Source organism: Chenopodium album, chromosome 20, assembly GCF_948465745.1.
Source record: "Chenopodium album chromosome 20, dcCheAlbu1.1, whole genome shotgun sequence".
NCBI classification, from domain to species: domain Eukaryota; kingdom Viridiplantae; phylum Streptophyta; class Magnoliopsida; order Caryophyllales; family Amaranthaceae; genus Chenopodium; species Chenopodium album.
The window spans coordinates 37,458,840-37,477,552 of NC_137853.1; the positions used below are offsets into that span (position 1 = coordinate 37,458,840).

Sequence of the window (18,713 nt, forward strand, 5' to 3'; positions counted from 1 at the left end):
AGCATACGTAGCGGCGGTTGCAAAGACAGGGAGAGGTGATAAGCGATTAATCGACGAGTGAGTGGGGTTAGGGGAGAAGTCCACTTCTCTCTCCTCTGACATTCCACCTTCTCTTCTTCCTTTTTTCCCATTTTACCCTTCCTATATCCTCTCACTCTGTCTTCTTCCGTTATTTCTATAAAAATTACAGTTTTTTTTCTTCTTCTGTATTTCCCATTTTCTTCTTTTTCTCTCTGTTTCTCTCTGTTTCTCTCTCCTCCCTACTATATAATTGTCTCATTTCTCTAACTTTTCTTTAAACTATTCTTCCCAAAAAAACGCTTCATTTTCCACGCATTTTCACATTCACATTCTCCCAATGGTCGATTTATAAGGTATGTTATACCTATTTTTTTTATTGTATGTTTGCTTAATTATACTTGATTTTGACTGTTAGACCATCTAATACAAGAATTTGCGTTTCTGGGTCAATTATAGATCTGGGTATGTCTTGTTTTAGAAGGTGATAGTACGATTTTACTTGTTAGTAACTTAGCATGTAAGGTGTTTGTGTTAATGTCTGAACCACATTTTTTTCTTGGATCTGTTTGTGAATGTGTAGTTATATTTTTGGCATGAAATTGATTGTTACTGGAAGTAGTTCATGTGTTTTTTGTTGGGTAATTTTTGATTTTTATGGAAATTGCAGATTGAATAACTTTCCAATTTAAGAAAGTTTGCAGTTAAAAATTTAAGTTTTGAGGGTGTAAAGATGCCTGGGGTTGTTGTGGAGGGATTAAATGAAGATGGGTTAGAAGTAAATGTGACACCCAGTAAGGAAACTTCTGTTCAGAACATGAGGTCTCCAAAGAGTACATTGAGCCCTCATAGTCCTAGGAGTGTTGAGGAGGAAGAAGGTCAAATGGAGGGAGGTGTTGACACCTCAATTGAGCAACTTTATGATAATGTGTGTGATATGCAGAGTTCAGATCAGTCGCCTTCGAGGCGTAGTTTTATGACCGAGGATGATAACGAGTCTCGAATTGATTCGGAGTTGAGACATCTTGTGGGTGGAGGAATGAGGGAAGTGGAGATCATGGAAGAGGAAGTAGCGGAGGAAGAAATTCATGGTGAGTCTGATAAGGGAGAGGATGGTTCTGGTGGTGAGTATTCGGGTTTGGTGGAAAAGACTCGATCGTCTAGTGCAAAATCTGCATCTTCAGGGAATTCTAAGAAGGCTTCTATTGTGCAGCTGGAACCTGAGGAATGTATAAAACCTAGTCCAGAGAAGAAAACTGAGAAACAGAATGGGAAAATAGTGAAGAAAAAGGCAACCCCTCCTAAGAAGCAGAGGAATTTCCCACTTGCAGGATCTGATTCTGCCTTGGATAACCCAGATCTTGGACCCTTTTTGCTAAAGCAAGCCAGGGATTTGATCTCTTCGGGGGATAATCTCCACAAGGCTCTTGATTTCGCACTTCGAGCCTCAAAATCATTTGAAATATGTGCTGATGGGAAACCAAGTTTAGACCTGGTCATGTCTTTACATGTTGTAGCAGCAGTAAATTGTAGCCTTGGCCATTATGATGAAGCAGTTCCAGTTCTTCAGCAATCCATTGAGATACCCTCTATTGAGGATGGTGACAATCATGCACTTGCTAAATTTGCGGGGAATATGCAACTTGGGGACACTTATGCAATGCTTGGACAACTTGAGAATTCAATATCATGCTATACTAAAGGGCTGGAAATTCAAAGACAAGTCCTTGGTGAAAATGACCCTCGAGTTGGTGAAACATGCAGGTATTTGGCCGAAGCCCATGTTCAAGCAATGCAATTTGATGAGGCTGAGAAGCTTTGTCAGATGGCACTTGATATTCATAGAGAGAGTGGTTCACCGGCTTCCCTTGAAGAGGCGGCAGATAGAAGGCTTATGGGTTTAATCTGCGAAACAAAAGGTGACCATGAAAAAGCTTTGGAGCACTTAGTATTAGCTAGTATGGCAATGGTAGCCAACGGTCAAGAAAAAGAGGTGGCGTCTGTTGATTGCAGCATTGGAGATACATACTTGTCTCTCTCTCGATATGATGAAGCAATTTTTGCCTACGAGAAAGCCTTAACAAGTTTCAAGGCAACTAAAGGAGAGAACCATCCTTCAATCGCTTCAGTATTTGTTCGCCTGGCTGATTTGTATAATAAGACTGGTAAGCTTAGAGAGTCCAAGTCATATTGTGAAAATGCTTTACGCATCTATAGCAAACCTATTCCTGGAATCCCTCAGGAGGAAATTGCAAGTGGGTTCACTGACGTTTCTGCCATTTATGAGTCAATGAATGAGCTTGATCAAGCTATTAAGCTGCTCCAAAAGGCTCTGAAAATATATGGTGATTCCCCTGGACAACAAAGCACTGTTGCAGGGATTGAAGCACAAATGGGAGTCATGTACTACATGCTTGGGAAATATACTGAATCTTACAATTCTTTCAAGAGTGCTGTTACTAAGCTCCGTGCTAGTGGAGAAAAGAAGTCTGCCTTTTTCGGAATAGCTCTTAATCAAATGGGGCTCACTTGTGTCCAACGGTATGCCATTAATGAGGCAGCAGAATTATTCGAAGAAGCCAGGAGTATTCTGGAGCAAGAATATGGTCCATACCATCCTGATACTCTTGGTGTATACAGTAATCTTGCAGGGACTTATGATGCAATTGGCAGGTATGATATGCTTTCCACCCATGTTTCTTATTTTTCCTAACCCTTATAATTCAAACTTTATGTCTATTTTGCAAAGCTTTTGCCTTATGAATTCTGTGCCCTTGTGATGTGCACATTGCCTCTGAAATTTACTCCAAATTTTTGTTCAGCAGATAGTGTTAGTAATAGGTGTATTTAAGTTATAGATATAATTTTAATATTTATTTCTGGCGGCTTTGCCACTAGAATTAAAGAAACAATCGGTAATATATGATTTAATCATTGGACTAGAGGAGATTTTAAATCTTAGGTACGATGGTTGTGGAAAGATTCTTTTCCTACGTATAATATTTTATAGTTACATTTCCGTCAATAAAGTATTTGATCTTAATTGATTTATTGTTGTTGTATGCTCATGGGCACCCCATAGAAAATCCCATAGTTGATTGCCAAATTTCTTCTTTGATGTGTTACAGGTTGGATGAGGCCATAGAAATATTAGAATATGTAGTTGGAATGAGAGAGGAGAAGTTGGGAACAGCAAATCCTGATGTGGATGATGAAAAGAGGAGGTTGGCTGAACTGCTAAAAGAAGCTGGCAAAGTTCGCAACCGAAAAGCTAGATCTCTGGAAAATCTTCTTGATGCAAACCCTCAACAAATTAATGATAATGGTATTAAGGTATGAAGTATAGGATTTATTTATAAGAAAGTAAAAGAGTAAAGAAAAAGGTGGTATTGAAATGATTAGATTCTTATTTTGGAGGGTTTTAAAAATAAAATGCTTAGTAGATCTTGTTGTGATATTGATTCTTAAATCATTCTTATTTGTCTAAAGCTGTTGATCTTCTCTATTAGATGCTGATATCATACTTTGTATAAATGGCAGTCCTTTTGTACCTTTGAATCTTTTCTTGCTTAAAGAAGTGATACACAAGCAATTTGTATGTATATGTTCTTGAAATCTTCATGTCATACTGTAACGATTCGAATTAATGTGAATACTTTTATGCTCTATGAGCGTACTTCTAGAACTGCAGCCATGTTACTGTTGTAGGAGCTGGTTTTTGGTGGCGGGCTTATCTTACTACTAGCTGTCTTGCTAGTTGAGTTTTGTTCTATTTGAATAGGGATTTTTATATATTTTGTTTTATAGAGAAAAGAAACAGAACAATTCTGATATTTGGTATGAGGAGTGAATACAGCTGCATTTATGATGGTGGTTGTGAGATAGAATTGATAGGTATGTCTGGGGTCATAATGATTCTAGATTGCTCGTGACTCACAAGCAACTCGAGTTCAACTTAGTCAAGCTCGGCTCGAGTGTGTCTGACTTGAGTTTGAGCTCGTCTCAAGACTTGCATGGGCCAAGCCGAGTCAGCTTTAGTAGTTTGTGAGCAAGCTAGGTTTATGTTGATCACATAATATCATCCTATCTTGAAAGAATTTATTTTCGTTTGGATTTGTAACTCAGGCTCGACCTACTCGAGGTTCTTGTAATTCCTAAGACAAACAAGTACCCTCTCTTGCATGAGATGGTAGTAAGAGTTTCATTGTCATTAGGGCCTACTGCTGGCTGGTCTGTTAACCATTATATTGGCAGTTGGACAAACTTGTGCTGTCAGACAGTTGCCTTCACTTAATGCATAATCTTTTATTTTGTCCAAACATCATATTCTTAAAATTCTGCAAGCCTTGTTGCACGCCAAAGCAATTGTTATTGTTATTTATTTATTTTTTTGTACATTTGATTTTGAAATGATGCCTAATTTTTACTGTGGAAATGGGGTATCCAATTACAGATGATAAATCAGTAGTTCCCCACCATTTTATGCCCATATACTGATATATACCATATACCCTTTTTTGAGCAAATTTCCCTCCATTTTTGAAATTTACTGGCTCTTGAGAGCCGAATTATGCGGAGTAACATACTCTTTTGACAGTCTGTTCTTAGTTTCATGATTGGGAGCATGTTCTCCTTGGACCTTGGGTACACTGTTACAGTCTGAGAAGATACTGATACTGATAGACCTGCTAGTCAAATTTTGAATGCATTTTTGTACTGTTACGAAACAAAAATTCATTCTACAACGTGTGTCTTGAATTAATAGTCGCATACATTTTCTGTGTTTTTAACTTGCTGTTTTTTTATAAGGAACTAAAAAAATCGAATGATAGTTCTAGAGTTGAGATGATCCTTGATATTGAGGGGATGTATCAATGTAATAAATTAGTTTTGAACAAAGTGAGTATTTTCACTTGTGTTTGAGTGTTTGATGAGTTTGATTCGTTGGCAACATAATTGTATATTTATTGTAAAGAAAAAGTCAACAAATGATGCAAATAATCATATTAAGCTCCAAACTTAAGACCAATTATTACATTTTACATATCAACAAAGTGGCCATGAAACCTCATTTGAATAAAAAAAACAAAGTGGCCATGCAAAAGGGTTCAATAGCCCCCCTCCTCCTCTGCTATTGCAACATTTTATCTTGATTCCTTTTCATAATACATCGTTTTTACAATTGAAGATATGTTCTTTTTACCTTATTTTTGTTGAATTGAATATTTTTTTGTTAAATTGAAATGATTTTTGTTGAACTTAAATTATTTTTATAAAATTGAAATTAATCTTACTACCTCCGGTCCAATTTACTCACAACAAAGGAATATTTTATGTCTCACAAATAATACCCCTTTGTTGCGAGTAAATTGGACCGAAGGTAGTATTAAACTTAGATAATTTTCTTACAACAGTTTATAATAGTAAACAAATCAAGATTATGAAGATGACAAAAGAATTAACATAGTACGTTACTCCGTTAGGTCCAATACGAACTCATTGTTAGCTTGACATAGTAAATCAATACAAAAGGTATGTCAATGGGTTGTGGATGTTAATGAACACCATTTTTCACAACTAAACACAAATCTTATATGTGGTTCGCGACTTTGTTTGCAAGCTTATCCATATATATGAAATACTTCATAACTAGTCAAGTATTTAAGAACGTATTGATATGAACACTTGGATTAAGGTTTGCATGATCAACCTCCTTCAAGAAAGTCCAATACGAGCCCAACATGCTTTTTTTCTTGTTCCACTCCACACATAGACTCGAATTATAGGCGGCCCGATCCCTGCCCAACTCTACTTAGAAGCCAAACAATCTTTAACTAGGCAATTTGGCGCCTACTCTCACTCTCATAAACCTTTAGGCGACTCACTCATTGGCAGCCTCACCTTCACTTTCGCCACTCTCCCTCCTTCTCTCAGACCAAAACTTTTCCCGCGCCAAAAATCGAAGTTGCAGGTCCATTGCAAATTTGATAACGAAGAACACTGAAAAATGGAAGAGAAAACATCTACTACTCCCAAATCCTTCATCAATCAAACTGTTGTAAGTTTGTTCCTTTCTCTTTACTTTCGTCCACTTTTCAATTGAATTTTGATTTTAATTTCTATCCTCTTTGATTCCCTTTTCAGGTTCCTGGTGATGTAGTCTTGGATCTCTCGAAAATGGCGGAACTTACCATTAAACTCGGGAGTGGGCTTCGTCAGGTCAATTTCTTCTTCTAGGGTTTTTTGGGTTTATGTTTGTACATTTTTAATTCTAGGGTTTCATTTTTTGATTCTGTTTGAGGAGTGAAATTTGGGTGATTGGGTAAATACCCAATTCAATTTGGTTAATTGGGTGTTAATGTGATCTCTTTAGTGCTTGATTACTGATAATTTGGACTTAGAAGATATTTATAGTATTTGTAATTTGATTTTATATGATGGAATTTTCAGGCATTATTGTCGAATTTGGGTTTAAAGAAGAGAATTTGAATTGTTAACTTTGTAGTTGATTAGAGTAAGACATATATTGCTGTAATATCTTGGAGCTTCTGGTCTTTATTATGCATAAGCTCTCCTTACACATTGCAAATTAGTGGCATTGCCTATTACTAAGAAAGTTTGCTGCTTGTTGATTTTAGTTATGTTGTTTGATTGTTTATCAGGATGGTGATGTAATATCTGTCACGAAAGCTGGCAAATTGAGATTCACAAAGCCTAATAAATATTGGGTTGAAGGCTCACATAAAAGGGTAAGAGCAAGGCTTTCTTTTTTCTTTACATACTATGGACTGTGATTGAAATCCGAACTAAGTACCTTTCAAAGATAGGAGATAAAGACACTAGTAGTTCGGACTATGATGAGTAATAATATTTCTTACTTCTTCAAGTGAATCCAATTGCAATGAACAATGAAGAATTATTAAATTGTTTTCAATTTTAAGCTTCTAATACGATATGTGACTGATGTTGTGCATACGTATGTTAATTTATGGTTCCGTATCGCTGATCATAGCTTTTACATGGATGGTTATACACTTGTTTGGTCAGCTTTGATTAATTACACAGCATTGTGCAATACTGCGCAAAAATGCATTACTTGATCATAAAGTTCTTGTTTATCACTTTTGTGCAGTATGTACCTTGTGTGGAGGATCATGTTCTTGGCATAGTGGTGGAGTGCAGAGCTGATGTAAGCATTTATATCTGTTTGCTTCATCCCATTCTTTTGTTACTAGCTATCAGTTTATATGATGTCCTTGTGCTGTAGACTTTGGCATTGTTGAATTTTAAACTTTTTCTAAATTCTTCAATGAAAATTGTTACTCCTTGTGCCCTTAATATTGACAGTATAAAATGAACGAGCAATCTGACAACTAAATCCAGATAGAATCTGATTGTTGATGAGGATCATATGCTGAATTTGCAATATTCTTTATTTAAAAATGGAGACTTGACCATAATACATCTCATGTTTCTACTTTATATATCTAATAAAAAATGAAGTTGTTTTATATTAAACTAAAAGGCACTATATTTTTCATCAATGTTTTAATTTCTACCAGAGGAGAATATTATGTTTTTTCCCTTGGGTGTCATTGTTAACATTGATTTGCTATTTATTCAACAACTTTGTTGAAAAAGACAAAATGAACATGGTAAACTGGTGGTATTAATTTTTTTTTTTTTATAAGCAGTTGATTTTTTTTTAAAGCAGTTGCCGAAAATGCTTCTTAAGGTAGTTTTATCATTATATTTTATGCATCATTCCCTTATTTGGCTGATATACCTCTTCTGAGAATTTTTTTTTATTCTAAGTTTTATTTTCGAGAACATCAACATTGCTCTTCCCTTAAACCTTATATGGACTTAAATGTGTTGTCTCTTGTTCCTGTTATGTGCAGAACTTTCTTGTGGACATCAAGGGACCCACATTGGCAGTTTTGCCTGTGATGGCTTTTGAAGGAGTAATTAGGCGTAATATTCCAAGGTTTGAGGTATGAAGGCTGAATACCTTTTGGAGTTGTAGAAATTGATTTCTAAGAACTTCTCAAATAATCTCTTATTCATCAAAGTACCTCAGTGTGCTTAGAACTGGTCTAGACCAATGTGGACCAACAGAAACCCGGTCTCTAATTCTATATACATATATATATTTTGATATCTTTGTATTTACTCATTCCGTGCTGCTACTGTGAATAAATCTTTAATATATCTGGAGGTAGGTGGTGTATGACCTGTATGTTAGTTCAGCACTAAATTTTTAGAATAAGGAGAAAATCAGGCAGATAAAGATGATGATGGTGGATTACAGTAGAAAAATTACAACTCAGTCCTATGAATTGTTGGACACTCTCAAAACAAAAGCTAATTTATACAAAATGGAATTGCTCTCTTTATTATCTGTCTACTTCATCCCTCTCTAATCAGCAATCACCTCTATACATTCTGATTTCTTTTCCGTCTGACAAACACTATGTCCCCCTTTTCCAAAGCTAACCCTAAATGAATAATTGCATCACCACAAGCAACCCTTCCCTTTAGGCTAAGCTAGTCTATCACACTATCTGTGCCTTCGCTTTGCGCCTTGGTGTCCTCTTGGCTTCAAAATTAAAAGTGGTTTGGGACAGTGTGACTTAAATGGACGTAAATATATTTTATCTGGTGTATCAATTGAGGATAATTTCTCGACTTCTCCAAGTTTAACAAATGTTATCTTTGACTTGTCGGGAGATTGTTTTTGCCTTGGAGTTTGTGTTTCTTCTCCTCATTGAGAAGTGGAATGATGGGGAACAAAAAAGAACAACCAAATTATGTGATAACATAGTCTAGTAGATGCGAGTATGCTGTTAGATTGTGAAGCTTCCTTCTGATATGGATATTAAAAAATACTTTACATTCTTCCCTTGCTTTCCCTTGTGTTTGATCAGTCTCTGTTTTCTTTTTCAGATTGGAACCTTGCTTTATGCTCGTGTTGTTAAGACAAATGCTGGCATGAACCCAGAGCTATCGTGCACAGATGGTGGGTTCTGGTCATTTCAAGTTTGCATGCATTCAGCTGAATCAATATGATGAAACTTACCTATTTCTGTTATTTTGTGTCTATATATAGCAAACGGTAAAGCAGCAGAATTTGGCCCACTTAAGGAAGGTTACATGTTTGAAACATCAACTGGGCTTTCACGAATGTAAGAGCTTTCTCCTCCCCAGTCAATTATGTTTCATCATTTGGTATTATGTCCTTTCTATTGCATTTTAAAAATTTCCTTAGCAATAAGTATGTAGAAAATGTAATTTGCCATTCTTATTGAAGATTTGGTGAATTTGGCTGAAAAGTCAAAATAATAGTGGAATATCACAACGTTGCTATATGAAAGTATATAATGCTCTCCAAAATTTGCTGGCAATCGAAAACTTGAAATTTACGTAGTATTGCTTGTAATGAAATAAAAGAATTTCTTTCTATTATTAGATAGGCATATGACATGTTATTATCTGAATATTATTCGAGTAAAGATAAAATATTATCTTAAACTAGCTTAAAGTTTGAAATTATTTTACTCAGCTTTATTAATTATTTATGCTCTTTACTGTATATGTAGGCTTCTGAGTACTCCCACATGTCCAATTCTTGAGGGTCTTGGAAAGAAGCTGTCTTTCGAGATTGCTGTTGGTTTAAATGGCCGAGTTTGGGTATTATTCTTGGAATCCTCTTTCTTAGCAGCATGCTCCATTTGGCTTTCTGGCTACTGCCTTTTGTAGTATTGGATTTTTATGATCTTAATATTAAGCTATCTTGCTGCATAAATCTTATCGTCTTTGTTGGATTCAGAACCTTTTGTTTCTCATTTCATGGTAGTTGTTGATGTTACCCTGTGGTGTAATATATCATTTCCATTTCAGGTGAATGCTGAATCTCCATCAACAGTGATTTTGGTTAGTAATGCAATCATGAAATCAGAGTCTCTAAGTGCCGCACAACAAAAGATTACTGTAGATAAACTGCTTCAGAGAGTACAATGATCTGCAGTATTGATAAAGATTAGGACTACTTGTCATGTCATCCTTACTTTTGTTTACAAAATTGTGTTAGGTTTGATTCTCCTCTGTTTTTGAAAGATAACAGGTTCTTGCTTCATCTGTAAAGCTTAGTCTCGGGTTTTGCTTCTGGTAAAGAGGGAGAGGTGTCATTATTTGTGATCTTTGTAGAATGAATATTCGGTTTCAATTGGCTGTGTTCATCTTTCATTGTGTTTCATAGGAATTAAAATTATATAGTGAAATTTTCTTCCAAGTTGCCTCATGGACATCTGATAGGTTATTGTCGTAAGAGATGGCAACTGAGGCAGAGCAACTAAATTAAAAGTTAGCTGGCAGCCGTTGCAGTTGCTTGCAGATTTGCTTAAGCTAGTAGCTTGAATGAAAGTTTCTTACCAAACTTGTATTCAAGCGAACTCGATTTGTATTGTAACTGAGGCTGATGAAGGCTTCTTATATCTTACTACTACTGTGAACTCTGGAGAAATTGTTGTATCTTGGATAGCTGCTTTGTGTGAGTAAGGGCCTGTTCACATTTACTTAATTTCAGTTCTGTTCAGTTCAGCTCCAATCAGTTCAGTGCAGTTCAGTTCCAATCAGTTCAGTTCAGTTCAGCTCTTAATTTCCCTCTCACATAAAATATTCATTTCAGCTCAATTCAGTTCAGTTCAGTTCCAATCAGTTCAGTTCAGTTCAGCTCCAATCAGTTCAGTTCAGTTCAGCTCAATTCAGTAAATATGAACAGGCCCTAACTCGGTCATTACATTGTTTACTCATGCGACAGAGCTATGATTTGTGGAAAAGGTACTTTTGGGCTTTGGCAAAGCCACTTTGCCTTCGAAGAAAGGTCTTTAGCTTACAAACGTGTGAAAATCTAGCTCATTGCTTTGAAAAAAAACGTCCATTTGATTAGCCTAACTAAACCCAACATAATACTATTACATACTATTACTAGTTAACAAAGTTGGTACTTCATTAGACATCATGTGGTAGCAGCAGGTTCATAATTTGTAGGTAAGTTTTCACAGGCTTTATCTTGCAGGTATCCGCTCAAATGTTTGGAGTAGCAATGCTCTACTTCGAATTTGTAGTATAGCCAAAGCTTGTAATAAGGTTTTAGTATGTGTGTCTTGTATTTTAGTTTTGTATTGGTACTTAGTGGGTGTTTTCTTGTATTAGTTTGTCTTTAGGTTGTAATTTTGTTTTTCGTAAATAGAATCTTTTGTTAAAAAAAAAAAGAAAAAAAGGTTGGTGGAGATGTAGGGGAACTATTTTTTGTGACAACTCCTTATCATTTACTTGTGCTTGGAATGGGAGGTTCCAGGCATTGACTTATACAATACACAAGCTCTTGAAAGAGACAATTTGAAATTTGAATGTAAATTGATTAAAAAGCTTATGGATTAATGGAAAACATACTCAATTTTCAATAATTGATGGAAGACTTGCACAATTACACGTCATAAATTTAAGTGCATGCGAAATTCACATAAACACGAGGAATTTAACATACTAATGTTTGATTTGTAACCAGAAGGACCTATAAACCGTTAACTCAATATTTTTTGTCAAACGTAAATGGCCTCATCTTTAACCATGCGTTTGATATAATGCTGGTGTAAAAGCACCATTCTTGATATTCTCGAGCCACGAAAACACATCAATTGACCATCAATTGACCTTTGCTCCCCATCTCACAAAAAAAAAAAAAAAGGGGATAAATATTAAAGTACATGTAAGAGGGATTGAATTTTGGCGTCTACTGATTGAATACTGAAATTTCACACCTCATTACACTCGAATACCACCTTCATTTCCTCAACTCTTTCCATTTCATTTCATCGTATTCTTTCTTTTTAAACTTTCTCCCAGTAAGCTCTCTCTTTCAAAAAATTTCATGATTCAAGATTTTTGTGTTTAATTCTAAATTTGCACTGGAATTTTGTTACAGTTTGATTTCATGATTTGAGGGTTGGTGTGCAATGGCGAGCGAATCACCCCCATCAAATCCCTCCGACAATAATCCCCCTAATCCAGGTCTTTCTCTAACATTCTTACTTGTTCTTGATTATTTGTTTGTCAATTTGAAATTTACCCTCTTAGATTTTAATTTGATTGAGTAGAATCATTGTCCGAATCGTTTGCAAACTACTTGTTCTGCTCATTTGCAATCAGATTAAGTGCTCATTATTCAAGATTGCATGCTCTAATTTCTGGGTTTTTGGGGAAGTTTTATTGTTGAATTTGGAGGATTGAAAGTTGTTGATATAAATAGCTGAAATTAATCTTTTATAGTAATTGTAATCCTGAACAATTCATTTTGTGGGTGGTAATTAATTGATGGGGTTAATAAATGATGGTATTGTAATTGGTTTGTTTATTGTATTTGATGTATTCTGTAGTTACTATGCCAACAATGAACATTTGACATTCAAAAGTATCAAATTATATCAAGATTGTGTCTAGTAAAAGTGAAGCATGGTAGAACAGATGTATGATATCGACGAGGTAATCGGAAACTGTAATCATCATTTAGTAGGGCCTGAAAAGGAGATTCATGCTTGTTAAATTGTCAGTTTCAGCAGAAAATTAGCATTCCTTTTTAATTTTCGCAGTTAGATATCAGATTTCTGGATGATGCATGGCATAACCTGTAGTTCCGCTGTTAAATTCAACGCGAATGAAAAACAATTTCTTAATTTGTTCCAAAGAAAAGAAGGTAAATGTGCATGCCTTTTGCATTAGCTGTTTGGGGATGTGCATCTTTGTGACTTTGTGTAATCATGGGCTAAACTACTGTCTGAATTAACACTGTACTTTTATGATCTTGTGCACTTCAAAAGCTAAAAGAAATTTTATTTGGAATTACATGTTATTCACCTGAATATCAGTGTTTTGACATCTGATCAATTATCCTGCCCAATGGAACAGGCATAGCATCATAGGGACCTCTTCAGTTTTTCTGACCGATTTTCAGGGATTTTATTCAGTTTGTTGTTTGGATGTTGTACATATACTTCAGTTGCATATTATTCATATTTCTTTTGTTCACATATACAGCTCCAGAACCTGCACAAGCAGTAGAGAATAAACCCCCAGCAACATCAGAACTTCCTGCAGAAAATTCATCAAAATCTGTATTTGTTAATTCTCAACCTATACGAGAGGATCAGGTACAAAATGCTATCAATTTCCTCTCTCATCCAAGAGTTAAAGGATCTCCCGTGATTCACAGAAGAAATTTTCTCGAGAAGAAAGGTCTCACAAAAGAGGAAATTGATGAAGCATTCCGCCGTGTACCTGTAAGTAACTCACTTTGTAGTTTGTACTGAAATCTTATAGGGAAAGGGTAAAAGGAAAGTTCAAGATGCGTTAGAAAACTTATAGTCCTTGTGTCTGTGTGCACAACTTGTCTTGTTTGTCTTTCTTCGTGGCCCTTTATTGCTTGTCATGCAGCTTGACATTCTGTAAAAAATACAGGACCCATCTCCTGCTGTTGCCAGTGGTCAAAGTAGCACAAATCAAGGTAATATACATTGGTATATATGAGTTTAGCAACCTTGAACAGCTATAATATGTACTCAAATCTAAGAAGTTGTTTGGACATGTCCTACCTTGTTGATTACATGTTTTTTCTATCATTACAGTTGCACCGCCAACTCCTGCAACGAATATTCAAGCTCAAGTCCCTATGCAAGCTGTGCAACCTGTGGCTCCAGTTCAATCTGGTGTCATGTCGACAATGGCTAGAAGATTCCACTGGTCGCATGCGGTGCTTGCTATAGGATTTCTGGCCATATCTGGTGCTGGAACAGCTATAGTATTTAAAGTATGATTCCTGTAGCAGTTCTTAAAAGTGTCTTAATTCTCTATCTGCTACATTTCCCATTTCCTTTTTCTCCTTTGTGATAGTTAATTTGGTTGTAGAATTTTATTTATTTACGAAATTGTTATTTTTTTTTTCCTTCTTCTTGATTAGCCTTTCAATATGTTGTTTATAATGTGAGATGTGTCTCATCTACAGAATTCTGTCATTCCTAAGCTGAAGTCTTGGATTCGTGGGGTTGTTATGGATGAAGATTCCCATGAAGAGGAAACAGATAAAAAACCTAGTTTGGCTGAAGAAACTGCAGCAGCTGCAAAAGCAGCTGCTGCTGCAGCGGCTGATGTTGCAAAGGCCAGTCAAGAAATGGTGATCTCAAAGAATGAAGGTTTGTAACTTAAAGCTTTATCTCACGTATAATTTTCCGTTCTTTTGATTTTACCTCTTCCAATTGTATATCTTTTATGAATTTCAGAAAATAAACGCTTTGCGGATTTCATGACCTTGTTGGAGGTGCAAGTTCAGGAACTCAGGTCAATGAGAAATGACATGACAAGATTAGAAGGTGACCTATGGATCTGCTAGTGTTTTTATATGTGTTCATGTTTGGTTGTGAATTGCTTCTTCTATGTACATGCAAACACCTTGTTTTAAATTGCTAGCATGAGAATACTTATCATGTGTTCAATGGGAATCGCAAAGACATTTTCTTTTTATCATGAGTTAAAAGGTAGAATGAGTAGATGATAAGTAAAATATAATTTATGTTAAGGTTCTAACTCCACAAAATTGCTCTGTAAATGTTTAGCCAGACAGGCGTGTAGGAGCATTTTTTGTTTTTTAAATTTGAGCACTCTTTTTGTTGGATGGCTTCTGTCATTAGTCTCATTACTCATTAGAAGCTTATAGAACCACTCAATGTCTATATAGTTTTCTCTTATCTTTCTCAGGTTGATTTCATTTGTCAATTGGAGTGTACTAAGATTTTAAACATAGTGCACTACACATTTTGATCGACAATTTGGCATACCAATTGCTTTTGTGTTAGCAACTTATTTCTGTACTTTATTGATCTCCCATTTGCCGCTCTTGATTCAAGATTATTATGATATTATCATCTCTAGTTTCGAATAGTGTTGCTTACTTCTGAACAAATGACAAGGATTATAGTGATCATTGATTCATTGATCACATTCTGATTTTAATGGTGGAACAAAATGTCTCCATGCATAAATTTGTGTCAACAAGTTGAAATCATTACATTCACTTCCTCAATCCTAAAAAATCTTTAACCTACTTCAGCCATCTATGTTCTTTTGTCGAGTTGTTTCTGTTGTCGTTGACATCCTCCCAAAAAATTTGGAGATTTTGTGATAATTTTTTTTATTGAATAGCTGATCATTTAATAGAAAGAGTGTATGCTTTTGCTTGGTGCCAAATATCCTTTAAAGCTGATTAATTTTTTATTACAACCTTCACTATGTTGCATCGACTCATATTAAATTTGGATTTAATGTTGCATTGACTCATTTCAATCCTACATAAATTTGAATATCTATCTGTTGATGTTTAAGGATTATGATGCAGTCTTCTATTGCCATATCATCTCATATTGCTGTTCATATTCATTTGCCTTTGGCCTGTCTATATTCAGGGCAATCACACAGTGGTGGGAGAAGCAATGTCAGGGAAGAATACCTTGAGGGCTCTAAAGCGCGTTCAGTGGTGAGTTGACACTTGTCCTAGAATTTTGATGTTAGGGTTGGATGAGTTTGCAGTTTTCATATTAACCTTTGTTTTCTTCTTTACATATTCAGCAACCAATGGACAGGAATTCTGAACTTGACATGCGATCAGGTGAGGACATTTTTATGCTTCACTTGTTGATTGCTGAACTCTTTCAATGTGCATTTCAGTTAATATGTGTATTTTCTTTCTTACAGTGAGGTCGGTTTCACCACCTGCATCAGCTGAGCCTCCTCATCCAAAATCCTATGGGGAGGTTTGTTTTTTTTCTTTTCTTCTTCTTATGCATAAATTGGCTCAGCATAGTGTGTTGTACTCCATGCAGAATTATTATTTTTCTCCATTTACCAACTTCTGGTTATTAATTCTTGATTATTGTTGCAGATCATGGCTATGGTGCAGAGAGGGGAAAGACCACCTAATGTCAGAGTAAGTGAATATCATATCACTACAATTTAAACAACTAAATTGGATTTTAGTCTTATTTATTGGCTTAATCGTCAGGAAATTGATGATCGACCCCCGAATCCTAATCAACCCATATCAAACCCAAATCTGGCTCCTAGAGCGAAGGTATTAAAATTTGATACTCCGTATTATTCACTTTGCTTCTTGACAATCTCTAAGTAGTTATGCTAATAATCTCATTAACATATATTATCACATTCTTTAAATGTTTTCTTCTTTGACGGTTGATGCATAAATTGCTTCTGTATGTTTCTTATGTGAGGAATTTCAGGAATATGAACAAGGGTGAATAAATGTCAATGCATTTGAGTTTTAGTAGTTGGATTAATTGAAATCTAACTGTTAATTGTTTTCTCCCTCTTTTTATCACCTCGGTGCTATGTAATTAGCCTTGGGAAGGTGGTCTGCCTCCTAACTACGACAATCCTACGCCTGGGTATGATACCTGGTGGAAGCAAAAAGATAGAATGGCTGAATTCAGAAAGATGGAGGACAGTAATCCTGTAAATGTTGGTCCAGCTCAACGCAGGTGGGTCCCACCTCAACCTCCATCTGTATCAATGCCAGAAGCAGCGGCAGCCATTCGACAGGCTAAATCAATTCCAAAGGACTTTAATCTGAGGGGTGACGAAGCACCGCAGCCTGTGGAGGGGCTTGATGAGTTGCAGAGAGTTACACAGTTGTCTGAAACTGTTGGTAAATTAGATTTGAATCTAGGAGGGGGAAGCTCAGGAATATACTCTAGTGAGATTCAAGAAGAGCAAGAAGAAGAGCAAGTTACTGAGATGTGAATAGAGAAGCAAACAGATGGATTCTAAATCTACCTTATTCATGTCTCAAGTGCTTAATATGTAATGTTGAGCACGGAGTATATCAAGAATAACAAATTGGTGACTACCAAGTAATTAGTATACTGATGTATACGCAGTATCGGGTTATGCATTCTTTAATATAGCTCAATCAAAGATTTCCAGTGGATCATCTTCGTTGCAGTCACTCTGCGATACTAAATAAAGAGATAATATGCACTAGGATTGATTCCTCTTGGTTTTAGATGGATGACCAAATCTGAGTCGATTTTATGATGAGCAAATCATCCGGTTTTCATGTTGTTAGGACAATTCCATTGTACCAATGTATGTCAGGACTATAACTCGGCTCCTAGAATTGTCTCTTCATTGCCTTTACTTCATTTGATTGTGGCTTGTCTAGGATCTAAATTCTTAGGAGGACACGGGCTCAAGTAAATTGTTAATATTGAACAGATGCTTGAATAAATTCATCAAAAAGCTTCATAGAACCGTAGTCTATTATTTGTCAAATTCTACTTGTACATATGATCAAATTATAATTTACCAAGTAAACATATATGAGGTTGAATTCGTCCAAGACATTGACAGGATTATAAGGCGTTTTGTTGGGTTGCTGTTTTTGCATCCTTGCACGGTTGCACCTTATGAAGTGACTCATGCAACGATAAGTTGAGAGCTTGACATTCATCGAAAGCCATCTCACAAACATATGATTTTATTGGAGAGGATCTTACAAACATATTGTCACTCATATGAGAGTGCTAGAGTTGACATACCTACAAGTCTAACACGGTTAATATGGCTTGAAGACCATGAGGTGGGTTTTGAGTTCACCTGATGAAGGATCGAAGTAGATGATCAATAAGACGATTTCAAAGGGGGAGGCAGCAAAGACCGTGGCTTGTCTATGGCCAACTAGCACAAATTAGTTTTTGGCAGTGCCGGTTTAAGCAGATCTGCAGATGAAATTTTATCTTTATATATTTATCTTTTGAATTCTAGATTCAAGATAATGTTTATACGCAATAATACATAAGAAATGAAAAACAAGTAAGACTATACTCTATATAGAAAAGTGTCATTAGTCTTCACCTTTGTATATACGATTAGAGTTTTTTGAGAGGGTCATGATTTTCCTTTGTGACAAATTTCTATGTAAACCACCGCTTACCATTATCTTTTATTTGTCGCATCTTTAATGTGCTTATATAATTTTGAGTATTGTTTGTGTTTATTCTTTTGCTTTTTTATTCCCAACTTTAGTATAAGTGAAATTTAGGGTGTCAGAGTAGTAATATGTTTATGAGCAATAGATTCAATTACGAATACCTCTAAAAATAGTTCAATAAAAAATTTAGGGTGCTCACAAACATATACTCCCTCCGTCCCAAAAGAACGACCTATTTGGCCAAAACTTTGTCCCAAAAAGAATGACCCATTTGCATTAAACCACCCACCAATTTGCAACAATATTTGTGCAAAATTAGCTTCCCCATATAAAAATTTGATTTTCACTTCCTTAATGCCCGCGTAATCAACCCAAATAGATCATTCTTTTTGGGACAAAGGGAGTACTAATCTGACACCCTAAATGTCACGTATACTAAAAGTTGGGAATCGATCGGAAATTATTTTATGCACTTGAGAACATGATCGGTACAATAAATATAAATTAACTTCAACTTCCAGTGATACTCGTAACTGACAATGCCCTTTTCTCTCCAGTCTCCATCACTCTCCCTCCCTCATTCCAGAAACTTCCATTATTTGTTCCTCTTCAATGGTTAACACTATTGCGATTGATCCTGTGC

At 35.7% G+C, this 18,713-nt stretch overlaps 3 protein-coding genes across 4 annotated transcripts; all 3 read left to right on the top strand.

The window, feature by feature from the left end:
• Nucleotides 1-213: 213 nt before the first annotated feature.
• Nucleotides 214-3,610, top strand: LOC145597474 (protein KINESIN LIGHT CHAIN-RELATED 3-like). Its single transcript, XM_081653654.1, has 3 exons — nucleotides 214-374; nucleotides 689-2,691; nucleotides 3,147-3,610. Exons 2-3 carry the CDS (start codon nucleotides 752-754, stop codon nucleotides 3,355-3,357), a joined length of 2,151 nt encoding a protein of 716 aa, XP_081509780.1. The 5' UTR covers nucleotides 214-374; nucleotides 689-751; the 3' UTR covers nucleotides 3,358-3,610.
• Nucleotides 3,611-5,893: 2,283 nt separating this feature from the next.
• LOC145597480 (uncharacterized) lies at nucleotides 5,894-10,510 on the top strand. Its single transcript, XM_081653661.1, has 9 exons — nucleotides 5,894-6,076; nucleotides 6,163-6,237; nucleotides 6,681-6,767; nucleotides 7,151-7,207; nucleotides 7,920-8,012; nucleotides 8,965-9,037; nucleotides 9,128-9,203; nucleotides 9,618-9,708; nucleotides 9,919-10,510. The coding sequence occupies exons 1-9, from the start codon at nucleotides 6,026-6,028 to the stop codon at nucleotides 10,036-10,038; spliced, it is 723 nt and encodes a 240-aa protein (XP_081509787.1). The 5' UTR covers nucleotides 5,894-6,025; the 3' UTR covers nucleotides 10,039-10,510.
• Nucleotides 10,511-11,773: 1,263 nt separating this feature from the next.
• On the top strand, nucleotides 11,774-17,390 carry LOC145597476 (peroxisomal membrane protein PEX14-like). 2 transcript variants are annotated; one of them, XM_081653657.1, is made up of 13 exons: nucleotides 11,774-11,924; nucleotides 12,005-12,090; nucleotides 13,114-13,355; nucleotides 13,534-13,579; nucleotides 13,701-13,882; nucleotides 14,078-14,264; nucleotides 14,352-14,441; nucleotides 15,531-15,601; nucleotides 15,694-15,733; nucleotides 15,820-15,878; nucleotides 16,007-16,051; nucleotides 16,127-16,195; nucleotides 16,480-17,390. In XM_081653657.1, the coding sequence occupies exons 2-13, from the start codon at nucleotides 12,036-12,038 to the stop codon at nucleotides 16,879-16,881; spliced, it is 1,488 nt and encodes a 495-aa protein (XP_081509783.1). In that variant the 5' UTR covers nucleotides 11,774-11,924; nucleotides 12,005-12,035; the 3' UTR covers nucleotides 16,882-17,390. The 2 variants fall into 2 exon arrangements, with proteins under 2 accessions (XP_081509783.1, XP_081509782.1); XM_081653656.1 differs by having other exon boundaries at nucleotides 11,813-12,090.
• The last annotated feature ends 1,323 nt before the right edge of the window (nucleotides 17,391-18,713 follow it).

Excerpts from the sequence above, each read along its gene's own strand:
- LOC145597474 (XM_081653654.1), top strand. The coding sequence starts at position 752 with ATGCCTGGGGTTGTTGTGGAGGGATTAAATGAAGATGGGTTAGAAGTA. Across the intron at positions 2,692-3,146 it reads ACTTATGATGCAATTGGCAG|GTTGGATGAGGCCATAGAAA; the intron begins GTATGATATGCT and ends GATGTGTTACAG.
- LOC145597480 (XM_081653661.1), top strand. The coding sequence starts at position 6,026 with ATGGAAGAGAAAACATCTACTACTCCCAAATCCTTCATCAATCAAACT. Across the intron at positions 6,768-7,150 it reads TTGAAGGCTCACATAAAAGG|TATGTACCTTGTGTGGAGGA; the intron begins GTAAGAGCAAGG and ends ACTTTTGTGCAG. Across the intron at positions 8,013-8,964 it reads GTAATATTCCAAGGTTTGAG|ATTGGAACCTTGCTTTATGC; the intron begins GTATGAAGGCTG and ends TTTCTTTTTCAG.
- LOC145597476 (XM_081653657.1), top strand. The coding sequence starts at position 12,036 with ATGGCGAGCGAATCACCCCCATCAAATCCCTCCGACAATAATCCCCCT. Across the intron at positions 13,356-13,533 it reads AAGCATTCCGCCGTGTACCT|GACCCATCTCCTGCTGTTGC; the intron begins GTAAGTAACTCA and ends TAAAAAATACAG. Across the intron at positions 15,879-16,006 it reads ATCCAAAATCCTATGGGGAG|ATCATGGCTATGGTGCAGAG; the intron begins GTTTGTTTTTTT and ends TTATTGTTGCAG.